Source organism: Mus caroli, chromosome 13 (assembly GCF_900094665.2).
Source record: "Mus caroli chromosome 13, CAROLI_EIJ_v1.1, whole genome shotgun sequence".
Lineage (NCBI taxonomy): Eukaryota > Metazoa > Chordata > Mammalia > Rodentia > Muridae > Mus > Mus caroli.
Window position 1 is genome coordinate 65298541 of NC_034582.1, and position 22851 is coordinate 65321391.

The 22851-nt window shown below is 46.7% G+C and overlaps 1 protein-coding gene across 1 annotated transcript in view; it reads right to left on the bottom strand.

The window, feature by feature from the left end:
- Ice1 (interactor of little elongation complex ELL subunit 1) overlaps positions 1-22851 on the bottom strand; it is a 49849-nt gene that overhangs the window by 7228 nt on the left and 19770 nt on the right. The window contains exons 7-16 of the mRNA XM_021180576.2: positions 21707-21744; positions 19932-20014; positions 19663-19702; positions 19522-19578; positions 14913-14999; positions 13138-13538; positions 6567-11240; positions 5460-5628; positions 3458-3618; positions 431-621 (exon numbers count right to left, since the gene is read on the bottom strand). Of these exons, the coding sequence (XP_021036235.1) occupies positions 431-621; positions 3458-3618; positions 5460-5628; positions 6567-11240; positions 13138-13538; positions 14913-14999; positions 19522-19578; positions 19663-19702; positions 19932-20014; positions 21707-21744 (5901 nt within the window). The remainder of the gene's footprint in view (positions 1-430; positions 622-3457; positions 3619-5459; positions 5629-6566; positions 11241-13137; positions 13539-14912; positions 15000-19521; positions 19579-19662; positions 19703-19931; positions 20015-21706; positions 21745-22851) is intronic.

The window sequence follows — 22851 nt, forward strand, 5'->3', positions numbered from 1 at the left end:
TCTGCAACAACAGGCTCCACCCTCTCCAATGCAGAGCAGCTCAATGGTAGGTAATCTGCACACATCTGTCCCTCTGGGTCTGACTTGCCAGTGCATGAAGGTGACAAGTGCAGCACTTGGTTAGCTTGGACTTGCTGAGCTGCCTTGTGTCAGAGGACAGACGGGAACAGAAGGCCCTCATGCTCCCATTATTCTATTGGGAAGACATCAACAGGGCCATGAAAAGCAGTCAGCAGCATGCAGAAAAACAGAGCTGAAGCCTTTAATAGCGACTTGGACATTTTCAGGGTACTTTTGTTAGCTCTTACAAAAATGAAGTTATTTGTACTTCAAACTCCTTGGTAAGATAGAAGGACTAGTCAGTCCACACTCTAGTGTTAGCAGGTTACCTTCCCTTAACCACCTTCCCTAGAGCAGCAAACTTACTCACCTTATGATGTTGTCATGCGTCCAGATCCACCTCTGGTGGCAGCAGAGGAGATCAATGGCAAATATGTATTCCCATATGTTTGCACTTAGGTCTTCGCCAAACTCCTCACTTGACTGAAATTCTGTTTTGGGGCACAGCTGTATGGTCAAAAGCAGCTTAGAAACTACGATTCCAACATCTATAGGAGCATTCTAGAAAAGAAAAAAAAAACCACATTTTTAAAAAGTAACATCTGGACTGCCATTTACCCTATGAGTAACTTTGAACTAGAGCCTGAGTTTGAACTAGAAACTGTAGAAACAAAAGTATTGGAGCCACAATCAGCACCAGAGAAAGAGCAGAGCTGCAATCTAGATAGAAGCACAAACTGCATTTGGTACAAGGAACCAGGGATTAAGGTTATAAAATGTAGTTACAATATAACAATAGAATAACCCTTAAAATTCTATAAATTCTGCCTTCTGCAAATGTTGATCAATCTGCCAGAGAATAATTCCCAGCTTCCTTCACTTTTGAGAACATTCCAGGCTTTGTGTTCCCATCTATGCCAGTGGTTTAGGCACTTCTCTTCCCTGCCAAGCAGTAAGTCACATGGACACACTGACTGATGGGCAGCTCACCTCGACAGAGTACACACTAGACTGTACCTAGTTCTGCTTCTAGGAACATTCATATAGGCCTGTCTTTCTTTCTTTCTTTCTTTCTTTCTTTCTTTCTTTCTTTCTTTCTTTCTTTCTTTCTTTCTCTTTCTTTTTGGATGAAAAGCTCCTTTCCCTTGAGAAAGACCCAAGGCAGGGCTGCTTTCTTTTCTTTTCTTTTTTCTTTTCTTTCTTTCTTTCTTTCTCTTTCTTTCTCTCTCTCTCTTTCTCTTTCTCTCTCTCTCTCTCTNTTCTTTCTCTTTCTTTCTCTCTCTCTCTTTCTCTTTCTCTCTCTCTCTCTCTCTCTCTCTCTCTCTCTCTCTCTCTCTCTCTCTTTCTTTCTTTCTTTTTGGATGAAAAGCTCCTTTCCCTTGAGAAAGACCCAAGGCAGGGCTGCAGAGGATTGTGTGCAACTCCCACAAGGCTGAGTTACTCAACATCCCATCAGCACTGCAGGAAAGTCCTAGAGCAAACACAGGCTCAGAGCAACAGAAGAAAGCCTGAACTTGGAAGTCTGCATAAGCTACTGACAGATTCTCAGGTTCCCACAAACGAGTACATCTTCGTGGAGAAGTCAGTAACTTTGTAAGCTGAGAAGATGCAGAAACAAATTCAAACACATCGAGCGGCTCCTTGGGAAGGGACTGAGCGTGCGAGAGTCTGCAGGAATACTGGTTTTGCAAGACACTGGGATTCCCAGTCTAGGCTGAGGTTACTGAACTGTAAGTATCCTCGATCAGCATGATGAATTAAATGTGTAGGAGAGAGACTGCACTGAGGTTAAGAGCTCAAGAAGACTCTACTTGTTACATCTGAAGGTGCAGTTTGAAGTGCTTCTGAGGTATGCACTATTTATCATCACTTAAAACATTGATAACTAAATGGAGTTTATAAAGTCTGCTTGTTTAGGAGATACAATCTATTGTATGTGCTCTAGCATGACACTAATCAATGGGCAATGGACTGCCTACTTTTTACCTATTACCCAATTTATGAATGGAACAAGACTCAGAGCATTACAGTTCCACATCAGGAGCATTTGATATTAAAGTCCACACACATATTTCAAACTTGGGGGAAGAAAAAACAAACAAACCAAAGACCAAAAGGCAACCCAACTCTGAATCTCAAACTTCCAGCCCGAAGCATTTTGTATTAAGGGATGCTACCTCAGGGTCAGGGCAGTTGGGATAAAGCTAAAGACACTGTAGGCCCAGCAAGTGGTGTGCCAATTTCCACTATCACAGACAGGCAAAGGAAACGACTGAGTAGAGTCCAGGACACCATCTCCCAAGCTGTGTCACATGCACATGGATTTTGTTTGTTTGAGACAAGGTTTCTCTATGTAATGTGGCTGTCTTGGGACTGCTAATGTGGACCAGGCTGTCGTTGAACTTAGATTCACCTGCCTCTGCCTCCAAGCGCTGGGATTAAAGGTGTGGGGCCCCAGGCCCAACCAGGGCTATATCTAAGGAGGTGATTACAAACGTGTGTTCCTTTCCTTCTCAAAGTCAAATACAGATTATCTTAAAGAATACTTTAAAAGGAGATCACAATGGTAAACACAGTTTATGTGTATATAAGCCACATAAACTATAAGCATTTTCTAAAACATTTGAGGATTACATGCTCATAAAAACCAGAAAAGAACAAGATAAATGTAAACTCCACAGCAACTTCAGCATCTACTTTCATGGTTTACTAATGTCAACTAGATTCTTATTAGGTGAAATCTATGACCAAGCAAGTGTCAATCTGAATAATATTTTAATAAACCATTGATTAAAGAAAAAATACAGTAAAAGATAAAAGTAAAAAGAACAAACCGAACAACTTCTCACCTAAGGACCTTTTGCAAAATCAATGAATTTACAATCCCTTTCTCTGTGGATTACAGAGCAACAGATTTCATCGGTCATAAATTAGTGTTATCAGATGAACATCATACATTTTGGAGGTCTGCAATACTTCCTGGGATGTCGTGAATACTCAATGAATAAAATGCATAAACTTAAGATAATATGACGTGCTGTGAAGTATAGCTCTACAATGCCTAAGAACAAGCTGGTGAGATGGGTCAGTAGGGAAAGGTTCTTGCCACTAAGTCTGATGAACTGAGTTTGATTTCCAGAACCATGGGTGGGAGGAGAGAACAGACCCAATGGTTGTTCTCTGATGTCCACACGTTCAGTGAGCACATATGCATGTATAGGCACAGCATAATAAATAATAAGCAAGCAAATAAATACATATCACTTTTTAGAAATGTTGAAGAACTAAGACAAAAGGAAATACAACACAAAGCTGCATAATAACACCTATGCTCATCCTACAAGTACAGCAGAAAAGAAACAAACAAACAAACAAACAAACAAACCCAAAAGTGCACCTTTTCCCAGCTCAGGAAAGCTCTCAAGCAGTTCAGAACTTCTCCTCTGGCGCGCTGCCTGGCAACCAGCTGCATCGCTTCACTAATGGCTGACTGGGAGAGAAATACTTCACGCCACATGTTGGCAATGAACAGAGTCAACTTCTCAGATTCTGGAAAGTCTGTAAGAAAGAGGGATGAAAAGAGCCTTTACGTCTGTCCCACCGAGGCAACTGATCTAAGATGAGGCAGCGATTTTACTTCACAGGGGCCTACAAGGCACGAGTGGGCAGCCAACAGGGCTCTGATCTTCAATGTTTCACAACCTGTTTTCCCTCCATCTTTAGTCCCTTTTTAATTTGTCTTTTGTTTTGAGACAGGTCTCATTCTGTAGTCTCGACCTCCTGCCTCAATCTCCCAAATCCTGAGATTGTAAGAGTGAGCTACCATGTCTGGCTTGGCACAGTGTTAGATTTTAAACTTTGTATAAAGGTAGAAAACACAGAATGAACAGGTGGTATCAAAGGGATCCATCAAAGATTAGGAAGTTAAAACATCTTGCTTCTAAATTTCTTCAGGCTCGGAATTTTCCCATTTGCTACACATTATGACAAGACAATTCAATTCATTTCTATAGAGACATTACCACTTGTTAAGTAGCTGAACTATACTTTTACAAGTGGGTTATTTGGATAGTCTGAGGCAGGACTTGGAAGTTCTATGTGTCAGGTAAGGAATGTGGATCAGACCTAGGAGTGGGCATGTGGGAGCGCTAAGACAGGACAAACCCTCACAGCAACTGCACTGGAAAACTGTTTTTGTTTATAATATTAAGACACATTACAAACTGAGAAATTCCCATCAGACTCCACATGCAGAGAGCACCAAGGATACATCTCAGAAGTTAGGTTGACTATGTCCAAGAAGGAGAGAGTACATGATACCTAGATTACACTAAAACCATCATATCTACTAGATTTGTAGTGACAGCAAACAGATTTGGGGTTCTCCCTCTGGGGATGAGGCACTCACTAAGTTATTGTTTGCCAAGTTACTGTGTTCTAAACCTTTGTCCTATCTGCACTGAACGCATACCCGTTTAGAACTCTGTTACACTCTTACTGTGATTAACAGGGTGTGCAGGTCAGAGTTCAAGCTTCATGCACTATTGCTGTGTATACCTGTTCTGATGCCTGCTTCCTGCCGTGGCACTTCTACATGCCCCACACGGCGCATGGCACAAAGTCAACAGGAGACTGTGAGACAGGAAATGATTAAGGACATCTATGAAGCCCTCTAAGAAAAGGCATGCAGTCTGAGTAAGTTCATGACTGAGCTACAACAAGAAATGCAGCAGATGTGGCTGAATCACGCTCCCCTGCTGCCTGGCTTTGTGCTCCTACATTACCAGTCTCCAGCCCTTTCATGGTCACACAGCATGCACCCCATGATGGGATACTGAGCAGATCAGTAAGCAGCAGCAGTGTGGCTGACTGATACAGATGCCCTGATGCAGCACTGTGCTGCGTTCCTGTCTGTCCCTGTTTATGAATACTCATGACTTGACCGCCCTGCTCCTCTACCTCCTCCTCATCAGTGAGGGACAACGTCCACTTCACAGTCACTGCCATTTAGCCAAAGGCACAGCAATATGGACAGCCACCGTACAAGGATCCCCACAGTGTGCAACACAGGAATAGAGAAAATACACAGTGGGCAAGAAGAAACAATCTATACAAATGCTTGTGCCAATGTAAGTCTAAACAATCTATACAAACCCAAGTACATGCGCCCATGTCAGTAAGTCTAAGTAAAGTATGTTGAAAACTAGTATGGCTATGTAGTTACTTAATCTTTATGATAGTTCAAAACTTGTTTTTAAGACAGGATCTCCAAGACTATGCTAGCTTCAAACTCATGAGACTTTATATTCAACCAGCTGAACGAGAGAGAAGCAAGTGTACGGTGGGCCTGCAGCAGTGGGTGCTCACACAGCAGTGCTGCATCCTCAGCACACACACACCTTCCTTCAGAAGGCTGTAACAGAACAAGCGAGCTCTTTCCAAGTCTCCAAGTTGCCGGCAAATGCCCACATACACTCTGCACAGTGCATGGATGTAACTGTGGTCCAGAGACGTCTTCTGAATCTTTAGCTCTGAGAGAATAGAGCGAAGTAAGTATTCTCCTAAATGCTAGATTGGGAAAAAGACAAAACAATTATTAGTGATACAAGAACCAATCTTAAATTGGTATTTATCAGACAAATCAAGTTTTTACAGCACCAGAAGGTGGGTCACAGTAACGGTAACAACTTGCCTAGCATGCTAGCAGAGGGGAGAGAACTCCCTATGACTAACCTCTTGAGATCAAACTATAGATACCACAGCAAGTCTGCAAATCCACCTACTTGCCTATTAGGACATGGTCACCATTCAGATAAATTCTCTATTGTTCTTTCTAAGAATCGACGTGTGCAAATACCTGCGTACATACGTTAAGCTCAGGCTAATTGTATCTCCATTTTTATTTATTCTATTGTCCAAATTAGGTGTTATTTCCCTTTCCCTGAAAGAGAATTGTATCATTGAAAATATGACAGCTATTCAGTGTCTCAAAGACACTTCAGTCTCTTAGGCTTTCTGAGAGGCAGCAATCCAGGACAGTCACTCCACAAGGACATCCTGGATGTAGCACTGGACACAGAAGGGGGAGTTGGCAGGCACTGCAGTTACGTGGCAAGGAGCTGAGTGATGCCTAGCACACACAGCCAGAGTCCTCAGGAGCTACACAGCTAGTCTGTACAATGACCAGACACTGAATGAACCATTACTCAAAAAATGAAAGGCTACCATGTACTGGAAATGTGGCAAGCTGAAGGAAGTGTACTTTAAACTTTAAATGCCAGCAGCACCTCCTGGAAATGTGCAAATTTGTTCTGACAGTTTCCTCATAGTGCTGTGCATCAAGCCTCCACTGTCTTTCTGCATTTCTAATCTACAGATGCAGGTTAGAAATACACAGGCTTCAATTCTGAGAGGGGTCTAATCTTCAGTGTCATCTGCACTAGCCAGTCCCTGCTAGACACTCATGCTTAACACATCCAGAGAGAGAAAGAAAGGTTGCCACCTACCTTGTTTGTTGTGCTAAATTCATAAACAACTTCTTTCTCTTGATCTCTCATGACAGGCTTTTTGGAGATATTTCCCACATACACATGACTACGAATGACAGGTAGCAGGTCGAACGAGGACTCGGCAATCTTCCTCAGAGCCCGAGTTATGGCTATGTTATATGACTCTGCCATCTCCCTTGGGTTTACACGCAGAAGTGAAGCTGCACTGCAGACTGGGACATCAGCTTGCTCTTCCTCGGCTGGCATGACTTCAGCCAGTGGGCTTCCTCCTTGGGGGTCCTCGGGGACTCCTTCCCCAGTGACCTCCCTGGTGTCTGGTTCTGGGGACTTGTCCAGGCGCAGTCTTTTAGCACTCCTCAGCATGGATACTGCTAGTGTTCTTTTCCCACCTGCATCCTGCTGAACACCCGAGTCTTGTGACTTACCTTGGCTACTGTCAGCACCAGAGCTGCCCCCCGTTAGGACAAATGCAGTTGATGTTGAGGTTATAGCTTTGAGTCCTAGGAGAGCACTGACCCGCCCTGGTAACACCTTTCCATCCACAGTGGAGCCTCGGGAGAGCTGCATGTTCCCTTTGAGGAGGCTGAGGGTCCGCGCTCTGGCAGATAACTCTGGGTACATGGTGTCAAGGATTTTTACGGAATTCTCCTGCTGCGGCCCGCTCACAGCCGCATGGCCTGGTGCGCAGGATGGGAGTCGGCCAGGCACAGGAAGTGCATGCTTTGGTGTAGCAGCACAGAACTGCAACGGAGAGGACACTATCCTTCCAGTAGCTGCTGCTGTGGATGGGGACGGAGAGGGATCCAGCGGGGAGGCCTGCTGGAGTTCCTCAGGCCATGGAACTTCACACAGGGGGGAAACATGGCCAGCAGGTGAGGACCTTGAGGACGGACCAGAGTTTGGTACCAGAGGAGACAGTGTCTGTGATGACCTTGGAGGTGTGGCTATTAGTGGGGGGAGCAAGGGAGGCAACGGTGGCCCCACTTCTTGCCGGATCTTGCTCAGAGTGTCAGGGGAACAGTTGGTGGGGGTGGACATATCTGTACCTGCCATGATGGGCTGAGCTTGGCTTCTTGGCATTTTTATATTTGTTCCTTCCCCTGAGGCTGGCTGAGGGACTTCATTCAGATGCACTTCCCCTCTGTTGAGTACTAGTGTCTTAGCTAGCTTGCTTGCTTGATCTTTGTTGGAAATTTTTGATCGAGGCTTATTTTTACCAAGTGGCTCTAATTTCCAGTTATAATATGTGTGATCAGATGCAACTTTCTCGGTCTCAAGTGTCTGGTCATATATCTGAGAACGGATCCAGATGCTAGGTTTAACGGGTCTGTTCCGAAGACGACTCTTATCAAAGTTGGCACTCTGACCATTGCTGGAAATATCCTCCTGGGCACCAGAGAGATCACCACCACATGGAGGCTCTTGAGGTAGAGGGCCAGAAGGGCTGGCTTCGGGGGACTTCTCCATAGAACCGTCATCTAGGCCTCCCTGATCCTGGGAGGGAGCAGCATCCCCAAGAGTGTCACATAGAACTACTTGTTCCATGCCAGGGGAGATGGCCACACCACTGATGATAGTCCAGTTGTCTCCCTTTTCAATCACAAGGTCTTGATCCTTATTTATAAGTACACTTATAACCTCGGAGGTCACTGCAGAGATCTGGTACCGAAACGCCGTCTCTGCCACACAATCAGAACTCTGCTCTAACCTTGGTGGGGTTGAAGAGTCAGAACTCAGGGTCACCAGCTCCCCAGGTTCTGCTAGGCCCTCTTCCTCAATGCTGAGGCACTCCCCAGAATTGGGCTCCTCCTCATAGCTGCTCTGAATGTGCTCAGGGTCAGACCTGCTACTGAGCGGGGAGCTGTCCCCACCATCCACAGCTGATGGGTCAGGCAACTCAGCAGTGTGGGGCATGGGGCTGGACGTTTCCTCAGGCAGAGCATCTTCTGTCAGATCTTCGGCTACTTGGCTGTGATACGTACTTACAAGCAATGCCTGCTCAGTATCCTTCCCACCACAGTCCACAGGGTTTGTATCGAGTTCTTCCCCGGTCTTGGTGAGAACGTCAGATGGCACTTCCAGGGGACATTGAGCATGCTGGCATGATGTCCTATCACAACAGTCATCTCCCTCTGACTCAGCCCACTCTCCCGAGGCTTTAAGTAGCTTTTCTTCACAGAACCTCTTCCCAGACTTCTTTCTGGAGATTTCACTTTGCCTTAACTCTTTGTTCATTTCTTCACTCAAGCTTCCTTTGCTAGAACATTCTGAAGCAGAGGCCCTTGAACTATAATCTCTTAACTGACAGCTTTCAAGAACCATAACCACCTCTGATGTAGAAAGCTTGTCTATGTAAAGAAGGGTGCTTAAGTTACATTCTTGAAGTGCGGAGGTCAGATCACCTACATCTGCGGGGTGTCCTGCCTCACCCACCCCAGCCTCTGGGTCTCCCAAAGGTCTCTGTGAGTCTTCTGCTGCCTCCTGTTGTCTGTGCCCCATCACAGCTTCAGCCTCATGCTCTCCCTCACTGCAACTAACAGCTTCGTCCTCTACTTCGGTGTCTTCCGCTCCCAGCTCTCTGATACCTGTGTAGCAGTAGGAAGCCCCAGGAAGACTACTTTGGGAGGTCCCTTGTGTCTCCTCTTCTGCACGGCTGAGGCTTGAAGGGCAAACAGGGACTGTGGGTACAGGAGCTCTGAGAGGACCCCTGCTGGGCACTATGGGAGGTGCACTGGCATTCTGTGGAGCACTATGAGACTCTCTGGCAACTACAGGGGCTTCAGTGTCTGCCTGGTGATGAGGTCCATGGGGCATCTGTTCAGCAGGGAAGACTCCTGATGTCACCCCAGACGGAAGCAGCTCCCCAGCCTCCAGCCTACTGGCACCTGACTGTGTGGTTTGGGGAGACTTCCTGGGCTTCTGCTGCAAGTGTTCATTCATAGCACACTGGAAGATGTTGTCTTCAGAGGAGAACGGTAATTTACGATCTGTGGAGCAACTAAAGTTCTCTGCAAGCATGGAGCCACTTGGAGAATCACAAATGGGGTTTCGCCAAGACACAGACACTTCTGGAGAAGGGATTTCTTTATCAGCTATCTGCTCTGGGACCTGTGCTATGGGGTCTCCATCTCCAACACAGGCTGATACTGATGGCATAAGACCTGTCTCCTTGCCACCATTTACAGCAGGGCTCAGTGTGTTCCCATGTGGCTGCCAGGGTTCCAGGCTGCTACCCAGCATGCTCCTTGGTCTTGCCTGCTTTGTTATGACTGACACTTGGTTTGGCAGCAAAGCAGCAGCTGCATTAGATTCTGGAGGGATGGTACTTTCTCCAGAAGGTCCACACATAGCTGTTAGGCTGCTGTTCTGTGAGGCCGGTGTAGCTTTCTCTAGCTGGAGCCTGTTCCTTTGCTGGTACTCTGAGGAAGCTCTGGGGCTACCCCCACTACCTCGCCTTAGGACATCACTGCGGTGCCATGAGGTACTGTCAGCAGAGCCAGGGCTCCTTCTGGTGAAGCCAGCCTGCGAACGTGCCAGTGAGGTCCAGTCTGACTTAGGCAGTATGAGTGTAGCGCCTGACCCTCGGCCTTTACACTGTCCACCTCCTGTTGGCTTCTGAAATACTGACTGGGGAAGCGAGTGTCCCTTTGCTGTGCTTTTTAAAGTGCTGAAAGATTCCAGGCCCCTGCTTTTCCAGTCACTAAAGGTAGATGTTCCTAATTTTGACTTTGGACTCAAAGTAGACATGCTGTTTTCTGGGTCATTTTCTTTTGGGAAACATGCTGTTGGCTCAGACTGCAGAAGAAATGTGTTTAAAGTTCTAGTTGGGGACTTTTGTTCTGTGCAGGCTCCTTCTGCGGGAGTGCCTACACTGACACACCCTAGCCATGAAGTCTGGTGGTTACTGCAAACCGACACTGGTACCGAGGTAGCAGAGGAAGAAGAGGGAAGCCTAGCTGAATGGCCACGCCCTACTGCAGCTGCACATATGCCTGACTGGGGAGTGGACTCCTGCACATCTCTTTCCCTTCTCTGAAAATGGCCAGAACCAGTCACACAGTATGACTTGGAAGCAAATCCGTCAGTGAGTGTCCGTTTAGAAAATTCTGACTGGGATGGGCACAAAGCTTTTGACGACAGGGTCTTTCCTTCAGATTCTATGAGTTCACTGAAGGTCCTCTTGCCAAGGGAAGAAAAACAAATCTCTGACTCCCCAGCTCCAGCTTCCTTCTTTCGTGCTGGGCCTCTGGATGCCATCTCTAGCCACAGTTTTCTGTTATGCTTCAGCAGCCCTTTTCCAACTTGCACAGACTTATCCACCTCCCTGGCCTCCACCATTCTTTCTGCCTCTTCTACAGAGTCTCCTCTGTCCCTCACGAATTCAGATGATTCAGTCCAGTGCCTTCCCTGAGCTAGAGAAGCTGTGGCTGAGGGTTCTCCCAGTGCTGTTCTTCCAGTAACAAATCCAAGAGGTGTCAGATTGTTTACAGCCTGGGTGGCTTCCAGTGACCCAGGCTTTTTCACGTATGTATCACTCCTTTTAATTTTTTCAAGCAAGTCAAAATAGCCCCGTGACTCCGCTGTGTAATCTTCCAGAGCTGATTCCATAGATTCTCTCGGTGGGACAGAGTCACTATCGCTGGAATCCGTGAACTCTCCAAAGAAGGATTCCTTAAAGTCACACAAAGCACACAGTCACTGTCAGCACAACTAAGCACATTTACTCAACACCACACCTGTGAGGTGTGTGAGGCTCTGGGGTGGTGCTTGCTCTACCAATTCTTAAGAAGCCAGGTCCTATAACCAAGGCCCTCCCAGTCCCAGGCTACAGAGCACCCAGGCTGGGTCTGTCCTTTCAGCTCTCGTGTGTTCCTAGTCCTGGGCTCTGTGAAAGAGGAAACTGTACACTGAGGTTTGCTGGCTTCTGGCTCCATCGCCCTCTGGTTCCTCTCCTTGTGAGACTCATGCCAAGGCCAGCCCCTGAGCCATGTTATTATTCTGAGGACTGCATAGATCCAGAAATACTTCTCCAGACAGTGGCAAGTCACCTCTGCTCCAAAACCCCTCCCACATGCTCAACTAGTGGCTCGCATCTGGGTTAACTGCCTCTCTCTTAGGTCATCAAACCCTATCCTTCATATGCATATGGGAAGGGTGAGCTCAAGGCTGGAACCTAATTGTCCACATGTAAAACCCCCCAATCACCAATGACTGAAGTCAGGACAGCTCTCTCAGTGCTCCCCCATATTCCCCTACCTGTCTTTCTCTGGTAGTGGCCAAGGATGCTGACTGGATCCCCACCTTTTCCTTATTCTTACTGAATGCCGCCACAGCTACATGGCTCTGCTTTACACAGCCACAGAGTTTAAGTGTCTATACCCTGCTCATCCCCATGGTAGGTATCATGTGTAGGTATCATGTCTTATTTTAGATGAGACAAAGCATAGGTAAGAAATCAGTATGAAAATCGATGGGTATTCATAGAACTCCAAGTGGGGCTCTGCCACTCATTTCACATTAGCTATTTTGCAACTACTTTGAGTCTATTTCCCCTAAAGACCACAGTAAAAATGCTATCAAGTACCATTCCCTAAGTCATTTTTTTAAACTGGACCAGCCTCGGGCCCCAATGCCACCACCTGTACCCAGGTATTAGGACCTAGTCCTGAGCAGCATCCCTCCTCCTTCTGAACTGTTGGTCCTTTCCTATTCATACTGTGACTCAACAGAACTTTCTTATGAAAATCCGTCACAGCCCTCGCCTTCAGAGCTAAGGATTTCCCACCTCCCTAATCACACCGTTGAGTTCCCTAGAAGACTCGCATGGCCCTTCCAGAAATAGCCCACAAAAGTTCCCCCAAGCCATGTCAGCCTTGGGTTGAACACTGATATAGAGCGGCGTCTCTCCTGAAACCACTCGCTCCTCGCAGCTTTCTTTCAAGGGCTCCTCTCTTTCCACCAGCCTCTCAGCTCTGTAGTCTGAGGCAGAGTGTGACCTGCAGGCTAGCAGAACTCTCTCTAAGCAGAGGAGCTCTATGCTGGGGTCTACTTTCACACACCAGCCCAGCTCTATAACCTCCATCACCGTTGTACCCACAGTACCTGACTAGGTGTCTGGAATAGAAGTGCAGGCCAAGTCTCCTCAGGGGAGCAAATAGTATGTAAACGTTTGAAGATATACCCAAGGCTGAAATGCTCCTGGGTGGAGGGTCAGCAATGTTAGACATGGAGAGTTTTCTGACTCTGGAAACATCCCATGTTTGCAAGAGTATGTTTCATCCTCTCCATGTTTATCTCATGCTATGCACTAGCAATATAAATAAATGCCATCTTTGTACATAAGAACTATAATTAAAGACAAATAGAATGCAGCTCTAAAGCAAAGGGAAGAAAATCACAATGCATATATTGATCCAAAGGATCCTGGCACAGCTTTTTCTTTCCTTGTTACTTCATAGTAAAACTGGCTAAAATGAACAGTTTTCCTGAGTACCCTAATACCTTTAAAATACCCTGGACAAAGGACAAACACATCAAAATGGAATTAAAATTCAGAAAGTCAACTCACAGGTGCCAGGGAAGAAGGTAAAGAGCCTGATGCCATCGGAGGGGGTGAGGGCACTGGAGACAGAAGAGGAGGGGGAAGTTTGAAGAAGTCGATTGCAGCTTGAAGATCATCATCAAAAAAGTGTTCGTGGTCATAGACGTTGGTCCTGTTCCCATCATCAGGCCTCTGCCCTGAGACTTCAGAATGCCTCTCCTCACAAAAAGCATGCTCAGTGCTGGGGCTTGCCCCACTGGGCAGCTCTTCTTCAGCACTCTCCGAGGAAGAAAAGTCACCCTCCATCTCCATGGAGAGCTTGGAGAAGAAAGAACGCATGTCTGCGGCCCTGGCAGGGCTGCCTTGCACTGGGAGCAGCTCATCTTGCTCAGAGGCTCGGGCTGCACTGCTTCCTTTGGCAGGTTTTTCTGAACCGGAGAGAAGCAGGCATTGCATATTTAATAATGCCAAGGAAACGCACAAATTACATCCTGATAACAGGTCACATTACTAACACAATTAACTTGAAATGAGTAGATGGCTTCAAAAAGGTCACCAACCAACTTCTAAAGTTATCATAGACTGGGACAGGGTTGTGGATGGAGTGGTCCATTGAGGTACCAGGGCTAACTCACAGCACAGCAGCAGGACAGAGGCCCCACTGCCTAAACACACTGGGAGATGCTTTCCCTTCAACAACGGCCTAATGTACCTTTTATAGAAAGCCTACGGGTAGGTTTGATATTGGTTGATTTCAGATGACTGTTCAGAAAGAGAAAACTCTCTGACTCAGTTTGTGGATAGAGATCTTTGTCACGTGCTCCCTCCCTCAAACACTGCTAGCATGGTGTGACAAACAGGCAACTATACAATTTTGGGGTGGGGGGTGGGGTCTTTGAGTGTCATGAACTTCAGTTGATGATGATGATTTAGCCTAGAAAGATGGATACCACGTGGTCACTGCAGTCACCAGGTATTTGACATAGGAGCAAGACCTCTTCAGAGGTGAGACTGGAACAGAGAAGTGCCTCGGCAGGACAAGTATGTCTGAGGCACACAGGAGCTGCTCTGGGGCAGCGACTAGTAAATATTAACTTGCAATGCACTGGTGAGACAGAAGCAGCAGCAGAGTGAGCAGAGGAGAGGGGAGTACGGGACTGTAGTGCACTGGGAAGCAGGAGAGCTACCCTGACATGAAACAGACCAGAGTCAGCAGTGGACAGGAGAGGGGCAGCCTTCCTTAAGCAAGAATTCCTGGAACTAAATGCAGAAGAAATTAGAGAAACAAAACCCCAAAAAAACCCACAAACCTTCCCTGGGCCAACTGGAAGCAAAGGAGATCGACTACAGATGTGATCCTCAATGAATCACAGTGTGCCATGCATTCTGTTCCTAGTCCCCAGCACAGTGTCCTGAGCAGAAATGGAGTCTCAGACTAGATCTAGTGTAGGTGAAATGGGCCATTTCCATGAGCCCCACAGTTGGTTAGCAGGATTGGGGAAAGTTCAGATGGAGTCATTCTTATGTGAAAATAAGAATAACTTAAAAGAAGCTACTGTGTAGGACAGGAAGAGTACTTGGTCTTCCACAGACACCTGCCAAGCGTGCCTTAGTTTCCCCTCCAAGTGCTCTGAGGAGAGCTGCTACCAAAGGCTGACAGTGACCTGCTGGGGTTTAGAGTCGCACTCCTTCATACATTTCCAAGTGCCCACTCTCCGCTACACACTGGAGGCGGAGATACCAGACACCTGTAGCAGATGCTGTCGCACTCTTGCCTCAGGAGCGTCTGTGGGGTCTCTCACCTGGGATCCGTCTGCCGCCCTCCCCGGAGAGTCTGTGCGCAGTGTTCACACAGAGCCACAGCTCTTTCAGGAGAACTTTCACCTTCCCTGTCAACAGCAAAGCAGAGATATTAGGCCCAGTGCTGTGCCTGGAGACTTCTTCTCCAGCAGGAAGCAGCACCCAAACCTCACTGCGACCACTGCGCTCTCATCAAAGTCAGGCAAGGCTTCTGCTACAACCCCAAGACTCGACACAGGCTTGTTTGCTCTTTTTCTTTCTTCTAGAGCAGTGGTTCTCAATCTTTCCAATGCTGTGACCCTTCAATATACAGCTCTTCATGTTGTGGTGACCCCCAATCATAAAATGATTTTTGTTGCTACTTCATAACTAATTTTCTAATGTAAGATCTGTTTTCTGATGGTCTTAGGCAACCCCTGTGGAAGGGTCAATTGCCAAAGGGTCATGACCCACAGGTTGAGAACCACTGTTCTAGGGATGGACTCAGAAGCCCCAGCCCATTTGTTATTAAAGGCGTTACAGTTTCTCTCTATTACAGCAAGTTAGCCTGTGCCTTTGTTCCACAGTGCTGAGATGGATACAACAGTAGCAAAGCATCCCTCAGTTAACTGAGTCCATCAGCACAGGCACCAGATAACCATGAAGCAACCACCCAGAGGACTGATGGATGGTACACAGTCCATGGACATGACGGGAAGGGATGGAAGCAATATGCAGAAAAGCCTGCAGAGGGCGCCCACAGCACAAGACTTCACAGAAGAAGACAGGCTTTAACAGGATGGGAAACTGCTGGGACTTAAATACCAAAAATCTCTGGACTCTCAAACTGCTACAGAACCACTGACCCAAGTTGAAAGACCCAGGGGAGACATAAGTAATAGAGGCCTGATAAAAACCATAAGAACAGTATAATATCAGGGATAAAATCTCTGTAACTCATTAAATACACAAATTTCAAAAATAGCCATCAAGGCAAATCTATCCACGAAAATGTAAACACAAAGAGCCCGAGGTGAAGCATGGAGTAAGCACTAACCCATGCCAATTACATTTCAACATGAAAGGATTCTGAGGCCAAAGCACAGATCTCTAGAAGGTCCTTAAGCCTAAGCTTTATGAAATGGGTAAAATCACTAACCCAGGTCAAGAGAAAATTGAATAGATCAACCTTTCGAGTTAAAATCTCCAGGAAATCCGCCACTGGTTTAATACAGTATACTCATATTAGGATACTAAACTGTCACCCCCAAAATGAAGTCCACAGATGGGGATACCAAGACAAGCATGGCTGACATAGTTACCACTGGAGGCTCCAGACCCCTGTGGCTAGCTGAGAAGCTTATCTGAATTATAATTTAACCTACCCCAGAGCCTGCTTCCAAATACTGTAATCCCCTGTGCTTAAATGACCTGACCACGGTCCCTGCTTAGTACCATATACCCAAAGCAGCCAACAAGGAACCCTAAAAACAAAGAAAACAAGTTACTTTTTCATCCTCCTGGAGAACAGTTACAAAGCCAAGGAGCACACGTGCCCTCAGAACTGACCTTAACGCTGGCCTTCCCAACAAGCAGAGAGAAATCCTCAGTGCGGCTTTCTGACTGAGTTGTGAGTGGGCACCTGCTTAATCTCTGAATAGCATGCTTATAGGACTGTCCCACTCCACTGTCCCTGTGTACCAAGAGCATCTTCTTTAGTCTGATGAGGATGCCAGAGTGTGGCTAGAGTGAACCTGCTCAGCTCTTCCTTTACAGAAGCGTAACTGCTCGGGCAGCCACTCCTCTTGAGAAAGCAAGCTACACTGTTCAATACCTGCTGAGCTGAAGCAACACTACGTTTACGAATGCCTGACACTTTTATGATCTACCCTTCTTCTCCTATGGATGCTGCGTATTGACACCTGATGGCTCAACTGCTATTTGAAAGGGGAGGTCTCTTACTCTGTTTATCTTCAGACAGGTCAACAAAGCACACTGGAGGTTTGCATGATACTGGACACAACAGCAGCACACTCTGTCTGCTCTAATCCCATTTCCAAGTGAGACTTGTAACATTCTTTGGCCTGTCATCTGCTCTCCACGCCTGAGGACGACACTGGGAATGGAAGCTGCCATGAGCAGAGGCTGCACAGGCACAAGCACGGGCTTTCCTATTCTTAATCACATTTACAGTGGGTTGTTGTTTCCAGGACCACCACCCAGCATCAGTTCCAAAGGTCTAATCATTGTAACTGCCATGTTTTCCTGTTTTATTGACTTAAGGGAGGAGAGGATTTTTATCAACATCACATTTACATGATTGCTGTACTAGCCAAACCTTTATGAAGTTTCTAAAGAACTCGGTATGTGGTTTACAGTCCTTATAAATGGTTGTTCTGGCAGTTGCTTCTTTAGCCTTCTACAACCCCTTCTTTCGAACACACACACAGAAGTTCCCCCCATGAAGAGGGCAACTTCCTCAGGAAACCCTGGAGGCTTGCTTGGCATAGTTCCATGTGCTTGGGTATAGAATGTTTTCTTACCAGACCTCAGCATCCTGAACCCCTTATTCCACACAGAATTGTCCTGAAGCCTGGACTTGCTCAGTCGGCCTTACTGCTCTCATACAGACACTGTGAGCCTATCTTAAGTCAGCTTCAGGTACTTAACAATTTCTGCCTTATTTGATCTGAGGCAGGCATGCACTCTATTAGCCTGTTAAAGCTGCTCTCTGCCCCTGTGGTGTCAAAAAACATTCACTACCTGTGCTTCTGACTAGGGATTTTCCTTTTCCTCCTCACAGATCAGCCCTCCTGGCTCTACTCACCCCTTTGAAGCCCTGGAGCAGGTGAATGCTGAGACCATGGCATTCAGCGTGTTTGGTGCTGTTCCTTTACAGTCCATCCTCAGAGGACCCACACTTCATCTCCCAGCTCAGGAATCTACTACTAGGCTAGCCAACACTTTATCAGGTCCCTCCACCTCCTGTGATGAAGTGGCCCATGGGCATGTCCCCAAGCATGCTGAAGGACGCTAACAGGCCTGAGTATTGCAGCAGCTCATGGGCATGTCCCCGAGCTTGCTGAAGGATGCTAACAGTCTGAGCATTGCAGTGGCCCATGGGCATGTCCCCGAGCATGCTGAAGGACACTAACAGGTCTGAGCATTGCAGTGGCCCATGGGCATGTCCCCGAGCATGCTGAAGGACGCTAACAGGTCTGAGCATTGCAGTGGCCCATGGGCATGTCCCCGAGCATGCTGAAGGACGCTAACGGTCTGAGCATCTCTTACTCATGTGCTAATACTGGTTCTTTAGTCTTCTACAATTGGAGGGCTTTCCATGCCACTTGAACTTTTCCAAGTTTTAGTGAAGGGTTTAGGCAAACTAACGGCAGACAAAGTCTCCTTCCGTGCCTACACTCTGAATCTACTGTCTGTCAACCACTGCAGGTCCTCCTTTCAGGTCCTATGGAAGGCTAGGGAGTGGGCTTACTTACGAGAATTTAAACAGTGTGTATAAGCATCTTATTGGGAGGGCAGGGAAAGCAGAGCCCTCAAACCAGTCATTACTTATTTCACCTCTAACAGTTCTCATTCACAGCTCACACTATAAACTACACCTGGGGAGTTCCTGAACAAAACTCTAGCACGGTTTCTATACCTGGCAGGCTCCTCTTTAATCAGTTATGCGTACAACATTGATGCTCTGGCTCTCAGACCTGGAAGAGCAACCTCTGAAACTGTTCTTCTCTGCTACCATGATCAGCTTTCCATCTTCTGCTTCACTTTCTTCTATAGATGCTAAACCTTGACAGTAGGGTTCTCAACATTCCTAATGCTGTGACCCTTTAATACAGCCTCTCATATTGTGGTGACCTGAAGCCAGACAATTATTTTAGTTGTTACTTCATAACTATACTTTTGCTGTTACAAGTCATAGTGTAAATAGCTGTGTTTTTCAGTGGTTTTAGGTGACCTCTGACCCCTGTGAAAGAGTCATTTGAGCCCTATAGATCATGACCCACAGGTTGGGAACCACCAATCGAAAGTGTCCAGGAAAGCTACTCCTGTTTTTGGAGACAGTGTATCATTAGCCAGGGTGATTTCAGATTCAAAATGATCCAAACTGCTCACCCCTGGATATTCCAAGTGCTGATGCAGTGTCTGTGTCCTGCCTGTGCCTGCTGCATCTACCCTAACTGAGCTCTGTAAGCAGCAGTACTTGACCACTCAGATATGGCCTCCTTGTTTTATTTATTGTCCCCAGAAAACACACTGCAGAGCTATGGCCAGTTCTGCCTCACTTAACACTGCTCAGTACCCAGGGAACTTAATAAATTAATCTGGTAGGCTATAATCTAGGCAGAAACCTATCTGTACTTGCTGAAATAAAGTGAGATTTATATAAATACTTTTCACAGTCAATGTCTTTGTTGAGTCTTTCTTTCATATATTTTATAAGAAAATAGTTGGCTTTATACACATGTATAAGCAAGCCTGTATATGTAACAAATCTAACCATCCAAAATAACAAAGTATCTACAAAGCCGTATTTTCACAGAAACTCTGGCACATGAGCCAGCCAAGCACAATAAGCAACACCAAAGGGAGCACAACTGTCAGCACACTCACTCTTATCTATGCTTCCGTGCGAGTCGCTTGAGATCTGTGTCCCGATGTGTCTCAACTCTGAAAACATATATGGAAAAGGATTTAAAATGAACACTGCACACACAAACTGGCCCTCCACATAAGCATTAACCAAATACTCACCCTTCTCATTTTTCTGTTTGGAAAATTCATCAAGCCTTTCCTGTGCAGGAGGGAGAGAAAAACCAAGAGTGCTTATGCTGTACAGACATTGTGCAGGCACCAGGGGGCAAAGGTCAGGCAGGGGCAAGATAACAATGACTGTAGTCACAGTTTGGATGCCACGGAAGTCCTGAGTCATAGCTGTGAAGTGTGTGCATCTTTTACCGAGCACCTGTGTCTACAGAAGCCCCGTCAGGGATGTAAAGTGTGTGCATCATTTTACCCAGTACCTGTGTCTTCTTAAACTCCTTTTCAAGTATTTTCTTTTCACTTCTCAGTTGCTTGAAGTCCTGAGTTTGCTTGACAGCAGCCTCTGTTGAACAGGTATAGCAAAGCAACGGAAAGAGGGGTGGGTTAGTGACCTCCCATCAAACGCAACCCAGCACAAGCTTCTTCTCTCCATGTCACACACAGCGAGTGCTTATTCATCAAACCACGGACTGACGAAGGCTGTAAGGGTCCCTTCCACACCAGGCACAGCAATCCCAAATCCTTGCACACAACACTGGCTGCTCACGGACAGCATACAGAGGTTTAGATTGTGACCGATCACTCTAATTCATTTCCTCTTCGGTTCAAAAGCACCAAACAGTGCACATACCGGTAAGAATCTCACCAGAACCAACATCACAGAGATACACATGCAGCAATGCCAAGGATAGCAGTGTCATACAAGACACTGGAACAGTTCTCTTCTCCCTAGGTTTGACAGTCCTTGACACTTGTAGGGAAAATTACTTTTGTTACATGAAAAACAAAGGCCACATTTAATTTCACTGAAGGTCTGGTCTCTAAGTTGCATGCATCCTCTCAGGCACACCAGTCATCTGCACAGACAAGGGAGGACAAGGCTGAGCACTCATGCACTTAGCGCTTGTCAGTGTTCACAGGATGGATGTTCCAACCGTCTGCAGTTGAGTCTACACTGAGGACGAGGACAAGAAATACTCAGTCACTCTTGCTCTAAATGGCCTTTTGCAACTAAATCTGAACTCCTTCCAGGAAACCCTCATTCTGAAGCAGAAGCCAACCACCGTGATGCTGGGAGTCAATGGAGGTGGCAGACACCTGGGACCATGTTGGCCAGAGAGTGACAGCACAGATGATGCCTGTATCTGAGACTACCTATGAGTGACTACAGACAACCCAGACAGTCCAATCTGAGCTGGCCGCGGAAAACACAGTTAAGCTGGAAGGACAGAACAGAGCCCAGGGTGGCCCTTTTGCCTTCTGCCTACTCAGAAACAAGAAGCACTAAATACAAGTGGGACTCTTCCCAGAATCCTCTGTGTGTGCTAGAGCCATCTATGTGCAGCAGCCCTGACATCAACTCAGCCCAGTCTCCAGTCATGTGAGTAGAGGGAGCTTCAATTGAGGAAATGCCCCCTATAAGATCAGTGTGCAGGCAAGCCTGTATGGCATTTTCTTAATTAGTGATTGATGTGGGAGGTCTCAGTCCATTGTGGGTGGTTACATCCCTGAGTTGCAGGCCCTGGTTTCCTATCAGCAGGCTGAGCAAGCTACAAGGAACAAACCAGGAAACAGCATCACTCCATAGTCTTTGCATCAGCTCCTGCCTCCAGGTTCCTGTCTTGTTTGAGTTCCAGCCTTGACTTCCCACAATAGATTGTGATATACAAACCAAATAAACTCTCTCCTCCCCAAAATGGTGTTTATCATATGACTGGAAATCTTGACTAGGACAAATCACAGAGGGACACCCTTTTCTAGAAACTACCAACTTCAGTTGAAACAGAGAGAGACCTAACACTGAGTCACTGTGTTTCCTTCCATGCTGCCTGTTTCCAGCAGCAAGCGGTGACAGGGAAGGGAAGATGATTAACCAGTGTACCCAGTTCTCATCTCCACACACTGAGGTGACTACAGAGGAGAGCAGCACACATCCCTTCCTAGCACATGCACTGACACTTCATAGTTGCACACTGTAGCACAAGTCTGTGTAACAATGTGACTCAGCTGGCCAGAGAACAACAGCCGCACGTACCTTCCAGCTTCTTCACCTTAGCTTCTAGTTTCTTCTTCCTAAGAATAAAACCTTGTTAGTTAGATGGCAAAAGATATTGAGTGCACCACACATATCATTCTAATTAGTGAGACTTATATAAGAGATGTTGCTCACAACTAGTAACACACTAAACTACCAGCATCTTATGGTAGAATGAGCCTGAGAAAGAACACTGCACCATTTAATGTGTAGTATTTCTAAGACGGGGTTTTTAAAAATCTGACTTCTGTTTGAGAACACAAAATAGGCCTATTGAGTCTTTGCCATAAACACATGGGAGACTTCCTTTTCCTTCAGGACAGTACATGTCATCTCTGAGCTGTGTCCAAATGATCTCCCTGGGTTACCCAGCACCTAACCCACTGGGTGTGGGAACTAAAGGGGGGCAGGGGAAGGGAGGATAGCCCACGTCCGGCCAGAGTTCCTCCTATGCTCTGGACAGGCAGACACGGGAGGGCTGCCGGACACTTTCCACTCGGCCCTGGGTGGGCATCTAAGCCACTGACCCCACTCGACAGGGGGTGGACAAGGGTCAGCCCCCAACCCGGGGCCACAGAGCGACACCCTGTAGCCCCAGAGTTATGGGAGAGTGGGCTTAGGGAGAGGTTCCCATGCAGGCCAGAGTAAGCGCAGTGGGCCTAGATGAACAGAGACAGTCTATGGTTTTAGAGCTTTATTATAGAAAGGCAAGGGGAAAGAGAGAAGGTAGAAGGGGGGGGGCAGGCCATGGCCAAGAGGAGAGAAGGGGGAAAAGGAGAGAGGGAAAAAAAGCTAGAGTAAGAGAGAGAGAGCGAGGAGAGAGAGAAGAGAGAGAACGAGAGGAGAAAGTAAGAAGAGTGTAAGGGGAGTAAGAGAATGAGGTGGGGTCAAGCAGCCCTTCTTATGGTATGCTGTTATCTTTACTGTTGCTAGGGGAGGAGTCTAGCCTGAAGGTCAGAAGCTTGGGACATTGCCTACTGTGGAAAGCCGCTCCCACATTCACCATTACAAGATGGCACATGAGCTGGGTGTTTGAACAAGTAAAAAGGCTTACTGCACATGTCTCTGGATAGTCCCTGTCCGCGAGGACATACATCCGTTAAGTACGTTATCTGGTCCGTTTGGAAATGGCCCTGTGAGGATGC